Here is a 10,217-nt window from a genome sequence, read left to right as displayed (position 1 = left end):
GTCCGATGGACGTCGCGTAATATACGTACATTACGTCCAGTTTTGGTCCATGGACGTTTGGACTTTAAATGGACGTCCATCGGACGTTGTGCGTTGTGTGCTATATGGGGTTCTATCTACATATTTATAAAAGAAAGTAATTGAAATAATACAATGCTCTCACCTTCCTACATTTAGAAAATCAAATAATAGAAAATACCTCGAAGGACCAGCAACCAATTTGTTGCAAAATTATCAGTTAGTAAATGTATGGGATAGTTAGAAGGGTAATTAAAATGTTTTAATTGAAATAGTTTATTGTTAGATTTGCATGGATAGAAAATATTAAATGCTAAGGAATTAAGAATAATAAATGGGAAAACGCCAATAAATCACTATAAACCCCCGCTTAGTTTCTCGCTAGAATGTGCTAGAAAGAGATCGCATGAAACCAGTCCTAAGAGATCCTGTCGTCAGGAAACGCGGAAGGTACGCTCAGTTTATGTTCATAATATGTATTTATTATCTTATTCTTTATGTGCCATCTCCATGACTAACGTTGGCAATCATCATGGCTATTTTGATCTTAGATGCTGCTGCTTTGAATAGTTCGATTGATATGCATCCGCATTTATTATATGCTTAACTCCAAATTGTGAGATCCAAAAATGTCAATGTGAGCGAATAGGAATGGAGATTTTACACCACTTTGTGTATGAAAGGTATATGTATTATAAAAATAAAACAAGCCCATATTTTATAAACATGATTTTAATCCTACAAATTATGAACATTAGAAACAACTTCAATCAACTTAAATATTGCTTTTAATTTAATATAATATGTTTTAAGACTTTTTATTTTTATCAGAAACTGTATATTTGTCGTAACTTTTTGTTGGATCATAAGGCTCCCATCTGCTGGCTGGAAAAATATGTTTGTTCCTTTCATACCAGCTCCTTAACAAAACTTTACCGGCATGGGAATCTTCTTTTTCTATTGAGGCATCACTGAGCAACCTAATGTCATCGTGTACATCGAACTGAAAGAGGGGCCCGCTTTTACCTCGCGCCTAAAAATACATTTATTATTTATTATATTACATATATATTATAAAAAACACATTGTTCAGAAACATAGCGCATGACGCGACGGCGGTCTGATAAGTTCTTAGACTAAACGCTCGCTGGCGCCACTAATCGCAAGAAAGACGCAGGCCTATTTTTTTTTATTTTGTGAACTTTTTCAAAAACCGTTTGTTTTTTTACTTTTTTCAGATTTTTCCATACGATATGCTACCTTTAAAATCCAGAACAACTTGTTTTTAAGGATTTTGGTAGATTCTCTCCATCATTCTCTTTGCCTTGTCCCTATGCGGGGATAAGGCTTCCCTAATTGCATTTCTCCACACAATTCTATCTTTGGTCATATCAATGTTAATCCCCTTTACCAACATGTCCTGCCTTTACCAACATGTCTCCCCCAGGTCTTCTTTGGTCTTCCTCTCCTAACTCCTTCCAGGACTCTGCACTTCAGCTATTCTTCGTATTGGGTGATTAACGTCTCGACGTTGAACATGACCAAACCATCTTAACCTATGGTGTTTCATTTTGGCATCAATTGGTGCCACATCTAGACTGCCCCCAATATACTCATTTCTAATTTTATCCTTCTTTGTCACTCCACTCATCCATCTAAGCATTCTCATTTCCGCTACATGCATTCGTTGTTTCTCTTTCTTTTTCACTGCCCAACATTCAGTTCTGTACATCATAGCCGGTCTTATGGCGGTTTTATAGAATTTTCCCTTCAGCTTCATTGGAATTTTTCTGTCACACAACACACCACTCGCTTCTTTCCACTTCATCCATCCAAGCGCGGCTCCTCCTTAGGGTCAATTGGTCAATGACCCCCCTAAAATAATCTCATAAAAATACCAATTTTATTAAAAATATCTTTTATCTAAAACTTCACTCTGAAATATAAAATTCTCTCTCAGCAGTCTGCATTGGCAAAACAAATATAATAGATATAATAACGTCGCGCCTCGCGCTATACACAAGCCCGTGGCTGGGCCGTATTTTAAATTGTCTATATACAGTTCTTATGGCTTATGGACAAATGCATGTAAAATAGAAAAGAGACGGCAGATAGCAATTTCGTGGGCGAGAGTGGGAGTGACCTTTCCGTCGTATACCTCTAGTAGAGTCGACGGCCTCACGTTTAGTTAGTTACCGTCTGCTGACCGCACTTCACGGCAGGTCTATATCGATCGCGGCGTATTTGCGTAATTTATTTTGTTTTGTTGGATTTTTTTGTGATTGTAACAAAAACAAGATGAGTGTTGTTGACGAAATAATTGCCTTAAAATCTGCTGGAACACTAAATTATGAACGGCGGCTTGAGAAAAAAGAAAGTGGTCGACCAAAACCAAACATGAATTTAAAACAAACAACAAAGGATAGGGGTAAGGACATTCAAAGATATTTTAAAGAATCAATGTACAATTTGTGTGATTGGATTTGTGGCTGCAGTGTGAGAAATGCATTTTTTTGCTATCCGTGTTTACTGTTTTCGAATGACGCTGTATGGGCGAAAAATGGAGTAACTGACATTAAGCATTTAAAAGTGAAAATTACAAAACATGCCTCTTCAACTACTCATATAAATTCATCAATGAGTTACGCAAGTTTAGGACGTGTTAACATAAGACAGCAACTTGATAGTGTATATCGTAAATCTGTGCATGACTTTAATGAATTGGTATCTAAAAATAGGTATATTTTAAACAAACTAATCGACTGTGTAAAATTTTGTGGAGTTTTCGAAATTGCATTGCGCGGTCATGACGAAAGTGACAGCTCCAATAATCGTGGAATTTTTCTGGGCCTTATCGATTTTGTTTCTGAACTGGATTTAATGTTTAAAGAACACATTGAAAAAAGTACAGTATTTAAAGGAACATCGAAAACAATTCAGAACGATATTTTAGAATCAATGTTAGCCATTGTGCATACTCATATCATGAAGGAGATTGGCCAGACAAATTTTGTGGCCATTCAAGTAGATGAGACCACAGACAGCTCCAATAAAACGCAGATGATTATCATATTGCGATATGTATTAACTGGTATTGTACATGAAAGATTTTGGAAATTTGTTAACCCCCTAGGTACTACAGCACAACATTTAACTAATGTAATATTGGAAGAACTTCAATTATTAAAAATTAATGAAGCACCTGAAAAATTGATTGCCCAAAGTTACGATGGTGCATCAGTCATGAGCGGTAAACTGGGAGGAGTACAAACAAAAATTAAAGAAATATACCCAAATGCACACTTCATTCACTGCTATGCCCATCAATTTAATCTTATCCTCCAAAAAGCGGCGAGTCAACACAAACCGATAAAAATATTTTTTGCAAATTTACACGGATTTTCGTCCTTTTTCGGCCGATCTCCAAAACGTACGATGGTTCTGGATAGAGTGGTTAAAGTAAGGCTACCTAAAGCTGCGCCTACTCGATGGGCTTTCAATACAAAATGTGTTGAAATTGTATACACTTATAAAGATGATTTAAAATCTTGCTTAGAGGAAATTATTGATGAGGAGCAAGATGGTAACAATATAAATCAAGCAACTGGTTTAAAAAGACATTTGGAAGATGAGCATTTTTTATTTTGGTTAAATTTTTTCCATAAAATAATGCCCCATGTTGATATATTGTTTAAACAATTGCAAATGCGAGACATTGATGTTATATCTGTCAAAAATTGTATCCTGTCTTTTAACAACAATATCCAAATAATTAGAAATACTATTTTGGAATCAGAAGTACCAAGCACATCAACAGCAAAAAAAAGAAAAACTACTGCAGAGGATCCAAAGCGACGAACTGCACTTGAAATTTGTGATATTATTATATCTGAAATAAATCACAGGTTTAGTTTCAATGATCATCTCATGATTTCACAGTTATTCTACATAGAGAAATTTGAAGCATACACTACCAACTTTCCGCAAAATATTTTAAAAATGGTGACGGCTAATTATCCCACAGTGAATATTTCCAAACTAAAATCGGAACTTGAAGTCTTATATTGTCGTGAGGATTTTCGCAATAGTGCTGGTGCAGTAGCCATACTTCAGCTTTTTATTAACATGAATTTGTCTGAAACATTTTCTGAAGCAGTGAAGTTATTAAATATTTTGTGCACACTCCCTATGACAACCGTGGAAAGTGAGAGATGTTTTTCTACTTTAAAAAGAGTAAAAACATTCCTGCGTAATACGATGGGACAACCTAGACTTAGTGCCTTGTCTATGCTGAGCATCGAGAAAACGCTTGTCAAGAGCATTCCAAATTTCAATGAGAAGGTCATAGACTATTTTGCAGAACTAAAGGATAGAAGAATTGACTTAAAATATAAAAATATTTAAAGTAAGTTTCGTTTTAATAAATTTACAATTTATTATACTATAAATATTCCTATCTATATATCAGTCAATAACCTGTTCATACCATTTTTCCTATATTTTTTAAAAGATTTACTCTAAAAAAAGACAAATTTAATTTTCGGAAAACTAGGGTAAATAGTATTGAGTTTTATCTAAGTCTGTATTTTTTATCTAAAATATAAATGCTAAAAGATCTTTTAAATACTTTAAAAAATCAACAGTTTGAAGTTTTCAAACCAAAATGACCCCCCTGAAGATTGACCCACGAGCCGCCGCTGCATCCATCCAACCCTAATTCGGCTATTTCCTATTAACACTACATCATCAGCATACATTAAGCACCATGGAATGCTACCCTGTAGTTTCGCTGTTATCTGGTCCAAAACTAATGAGAATAAATAAGGACTAAGCACCGAGCCTTGGTGCAATCTTACTTTCACCTGAAATTTATCAGTCTCTCCCACACCTGTCCTAACACTAGTCGTAACTCCCCCATACATATCTTTCACAATCTTTACATATTCGTTAGAGACTCCTTTCTTATTGAGTGCCCACCACAGAATCTCTCGAGGAACTCTATCATATGCTTTCTCAAGATCAATGAATACCATATGAGCGTTGGTCTCTTTATTCCTGTATTTTCCATCAGCTGCCTTACAATGAAAATTGCATCTGTTGTTGATCTTCCCTGCATAAAGCCAAACTGATTATCGGATATTTCGGTTTCTTCACGTATCCGTCTATCAATTACTCTCTCCCATATTTTCATGGTGTGGCTAAGTAGTTTTATAGCCCTGTAGTTTGTGCATTGTTGTATGTCTCCCTTGTTTTTGTAGACAGGTACTAATATACTGCTTCTCCATTCGTCTGGCATTTGTCCAACTTCCATAATTCTATTAAATAGACCCGCTAGCCAACGTATTCCTGTCTATCCCAATGCTCTCCTTACTTCCCCAGGAATATCATCTGGTCCGACTGCTTTTCCTTTCTTTATTTTTTGAAGCGCTTGAGCCACTTCCTCGTTTGTTATTCTGGTAACCATTGCTGTTACTGTCTCTGTTAACTCCACATTCTGTCTGTCAAATTCTGCATTTAATAAACTGTCAAAATACTGTCTCCATCTCTTTTTGACATCCTTTTCGTGAATTAGTATTTTATTATTGAAGTTATACTTCTTTAGGCGTGATTTCATAATACTGCGCACACAGACAGTATGGCGTTTAGTTGCTGAATCTTTCAAGTTATGTATAAGTATATCAGTGCAAGAAAAGGTGTGAAAAGAATATGTGTGTTTTTAGTAAATATATTTATTATAATTTTTGTGTCTTTGGATTTGTCTTCCTCAGGAGTAAGATGAGTATTATTGTAACATTTTATTGTATATATATTATACTTCGCCTTGTCTGTTTGTTACCGTGAACTGTCGTTAGGTACGTCCGAACCGATACAGACACAGTCCTCGTAGCGTATTTGGTATAGCATTCGGCCAGAAATTGAGAGGTCTTGAGTTAGAGTCCGGAGCAATCCTATACTTTTTTTTTTATTTTTTTGAAAGCGGTAAGCACAAAATTAGTTTGGTGTTTAAAAAAATTAAAACAAACTGTTTAAAGTATATTTATTTTTAAGAAATCATCTAATAATAGAAGTATAACTTCTTACGTGCGTACAAAGTACACACACATTCTTTTTTTTTCATCTCGGATACATCTAATCTGGTTAAAATCTCTTGCTTTCTTTGCTCTCCGTTTGGCTATTTTATATATTTTTGCTTCGCCTTCCCTGGTATCAAGTTGATCGTATAGGTTTGAATACGCTTCTGCTTTATCTTTTGCTACTACTACTTTCGCTTCCTTTTTGGCGACCATATAGTAGATTCTCTCCAAGAAGGATAAAACGGCCACATGACTACTATACAGAAGTATTGGGCCGAATCGACGCCGAATTGCAGAAAAACGCTACATTCAAAATGATCGAATTGGGCTACCAACTACTGCCTCAACCATGATATTCTCCAGATTTGGTCCATTGTGTCTTCTTTTTATTTCCAAACTTTTTATTTGCAGACCTCGAGTAGAGTCCTTTTCATGAGCATTTTTCAGTGCGTCACAAATGATAGAAAAAAAAGGTAAGTCCGTGATAATACACATTTATGACATTTATTCTAACATGACATTTTAGTCAAATCTGACAGTTGTCACATTTTATTTGCAATTTGGCATAAAAACAAATCAATTGTGTTTATTGCATTTAAAAACTGGTACATATTTTCTTTGATTTGTATTCGCGGTGTGCAAGTACTCGGAAGGGATACGCGAAACGATCGTGCGCGAATAGCGGAGAAATATTGCAACTTTTTTAAATAATTCATATTGTCAATTGAAATTGTCAAATTGACGTACATTTCATACCTACTGTCATTAAAAAAGAAAAATTATATATTGCTCCACAACATTGATATGATATGCAATTATTATATAAAGGTAAATTTAATTAATTGTATTTTGCTTGCAGTACTGCATTTTAATAACTAACTTTATTTACTACATACAATTGTTTACGTTTTAATAACATAACCTTAATCTTATTTTTTCTTATTATTTTTTTTTGACTATGGCCTTGACAATTATCCAGTAACCAGGACCATATGATTGGCCAATATAATTAAAAGTGCGAATAAAAGTGCAGAGCGTAGAAACCAGGTGTCGCTTTTCCGAACTTGCACGGTCCCAATAGTCTTATAAATTGTACAGATTGTATTCGTAGATATATTATACAGGGTGATTCATTAAGAATGTCCCATCTTTGAGATGTAGATTCTAAACGTCAAAATATTAAGATTTAACCCAAATCATTTAAATAAAATGTGGCTCGTTACTGAGTTACAGGGTGTTTCTTTTAAAAATTTAATAACTATTTTTACCCAGGGCTTTAAAACTTGTCCTTAAACATATCCTTGTCATACTTAACAGAAAATATAGGTACTGTACATCCTACTAAATTATGATAAATAAACTTTTCTGGCTACTACCAGAGGCGTACGACAGGGGAAAGTGAATGGTTGACCCTTCCCAAATTCTACACCACTGGCGAAATTGCTATTTTAGCATAATATTTCGATTTTCCAATACTTTCTAGGTAAGTAATATACTCTTCATTTGTAAGGTTAAAGTCATTAGTTTTCGAAGTTGAAAATGAAACGATATAGCTATTTTGATTAATGTATTGTGCTCCTTCATTTTTAACTTTAAATATCTCGAAAACTAACGATTTTATCGGTACGGATGAAGAGTATATTATTTGCATAAAAAGTATTTCAGAATGGAAAAATTTAAATAAAATAGTAATTCCGCCAGTGGTGTAGAATGTGGGAAGGGTCAACCATGCACTTTCCCCTGTCGTGCGCCTCTGGTACTAGCCAGAAAGTTTTATTTAACATATTTTAGTAGGTTGTACAGTATCTACACTATCTGCTAAGTATGATACGAATATGTCAAATACTTTTAAAATACTGGATACAAATAGTTAATATTTATGTAATAGGGATGTTTGATTTAAAAATTATTTGTACCTAGTTCTTTAAAAGTATTTGAAATTGCCGTATCATACTTGCCAAAAAGTATAGGTACTGCACACCTTACTAATTTATGTTAAATAAACGTTTCTGGCTATTACCAGAGGCGTACAGGGGAAAATGAATGGTTGAACCTTCCCAAATTCTACGCCACTGATGGAATTGCCACTTCAGCATAATTTTTAGATTCTCCGATACTTTCTATGTAAATAATATACTCGTCATTCGTATCGATAAAATCGATAGTTTTCGAGATATTTGAAGTTAAAAATGAAGGGGCACAATACATTAATCAAAATAACTGTAAAGTTTCATTTCCAACTTCAAATATCTCGAAAACTAATGACCTTAACCTTACGAATGAAGAGTATATTATTTACATAGAAAGTATTGGAAAATCGAAATATTGTGCTAAAATAGCAATTTCGCCAGTGGCGTAGAATTTGGGAAGGGTAAACCATTCAATATCCCCATCGTACGCCTCTGGTAGTAGCCAGAAACGTTTGTTTATCATAATTTAGTAGGATGTATGGCAACTACACTTTCTGCAAAGTATGACAAGGACATGTCAAATAGTTTTAAAGTACTGGGTAAAATGGTTATTAAATTTTTAAATAAAACACCCTGTAACTCAGTAACGAGCCACATTCTATTTAAGTGATTTGGGTTAAATCTTAATATTTTGAGGTCTAGAATCTACAACTCAGAGATTGGACATTCTTAATGAATCACCCTGTATAATTTGTAAATAATTTTTTCTTCGATTATAGCGCCATCTATCGACAACTAGAATAACTAGATAATAAATGTTATAAATGTCTGTAATCACAGACGTGCCTTTTTTCTGTCACATACAATTTAATGCGCTAGAAAGAAATCGAAAAACTGTGACGCACTGAAAAATGCTCATGAAAAGGATTCTAACCTAACATATATATTTTTCGTAACATCGACTTGTTGAGAAATAAATCGCAACTTTTCAAAAATTTCCGTTTTTCTTTTGTAAGCTAAGAACTTAGCAGACCGTACTAGTAAATGTTTGGTAAACTTACTTTTGTTACTATAAAATCATAGAATGTGTAATGGTGTGGCAATATTAGGTCCTCTTTTACATACATTAGTTGATCCGCCATGACTGTTTTTAGTTCAGAAAATTCTCTTCTTAACACTTCAAGAACTTTTTGCAAAAATTGATAGATGGAATTTCCTAAAACAAAATATATATTTCTGAGATGTGCATTTATAATTGTACATCTTATTTAGGAAACAATAAGACCTTTTTCAAAATGTAAGTCAACTTGTCCAAATCCGGGCCGGTCTGATTCCAAAAAGGCGAATCAGACTGGCCTGGGTAGCATCGGATAAATTAAGCTACATTTTGAAAAACAAAAAATATCCGTAATATCATTGTTTATGTAGGCAGATAGTTGGTCAGCCCAATAGGTAAATATGTTTGATTCAAATTGAGACAGTCACCAGATGTCCCCACAATTTCTTTCAGGGTCGCAACGTCAAAATGCATAGACATCAAGTTGGATACGATCCTATTCGTAACATCCCAACTCGCATACATATTAAGAAAAATAAATATATAGAAGAGTATATTTAGAAATTGAATTAATGATGTCATGCTACTATACATTATATATAATATAATGGCATGACATCAGTCATACAATTTGTAAATATATTCTTCCACATATATTTATTTTTCTTAATATGTATGCGAGTTGGGGTGTTATGAATAGGATCGTATCCAACTTGGTGTCTATGCATTTTGACGTTGCGACCCTGACAGAAATTGTGGGGACATCTGGTGACTGTCTCAATTTGAATCAAACAAATTTTCCTATTGGGCTGACCAACTATCCCTATATAAACAATGGTAATATCTTAGAACGTGAAGTTTTAACCAGTGTATATCTACTTCATGTTTTCACATAATGGCTCCCAAGTTTGGACACTTACAAAGAAGAATATCGATAAAGTGGCAAAAGCGCAAAGATCGATGGAAAGACAGATGCTGCATATAAAACTTGAAGATCGCAAAAGAAACGTATGGATCAGGGGAGTAACCAAAGTGAAAGGCGTTAAGGAACAGGTGGCAAAACTCAAATGGAAATTTGCAGGTCACACTATCCGACATGCAGATGAAAGAGGGAACATGCAAATAATCTACTGGCGACCACGGGAACATACGAATACA

The 10,217-nt window shown here is 34.4% G+C and overlaps 1 protein-coding gene across 1 annotated transcript in view; it reads right to left on the bottom strand.

Moving 5' to 3' along the window:
* Positions 1-732: 732 nt before the first annotated feature.
* Positions 733-10,217, bottom strand: part of LOC126887535 (protein FAM50 homolog) — a 36,970-nt gene continuing 27,485 nt past the window's right edge. The window contains exons 5-6 of the mRNA XM_050655191.1: positions 9,064-9,218; positions 733-1,051 (exon numbers count right to left, since the gene is read on the bottom strand). Coding sequence (XP_050511148.1) covers positions 827-1,051; positions 9,064-9,218 — 380 coding nt within the window. The 3' untranslated portion in view covers positions 733-826. The remainder of the gene's footprint in view (positions 1,052-9,063; positions 9,219-10,217) is intronic.

This window comes from Diabrotica virgifera, chromosome 6, assembly GCF_917563875.1.
Source record: "Diabrotica virgifera virgifera chromosome 6, PGI_DIABVI_V3a".
Classification (NCBI taxonomy): Eukaryota; Metazoa; Arthropoda; class Insecta; order Coleoptera; family Chrysomelidae; genus Diabrotica; species Diabrotica virgifera.
This window is presented reverse-complemented; position numbering and strand designations above follow the sequence as displayed.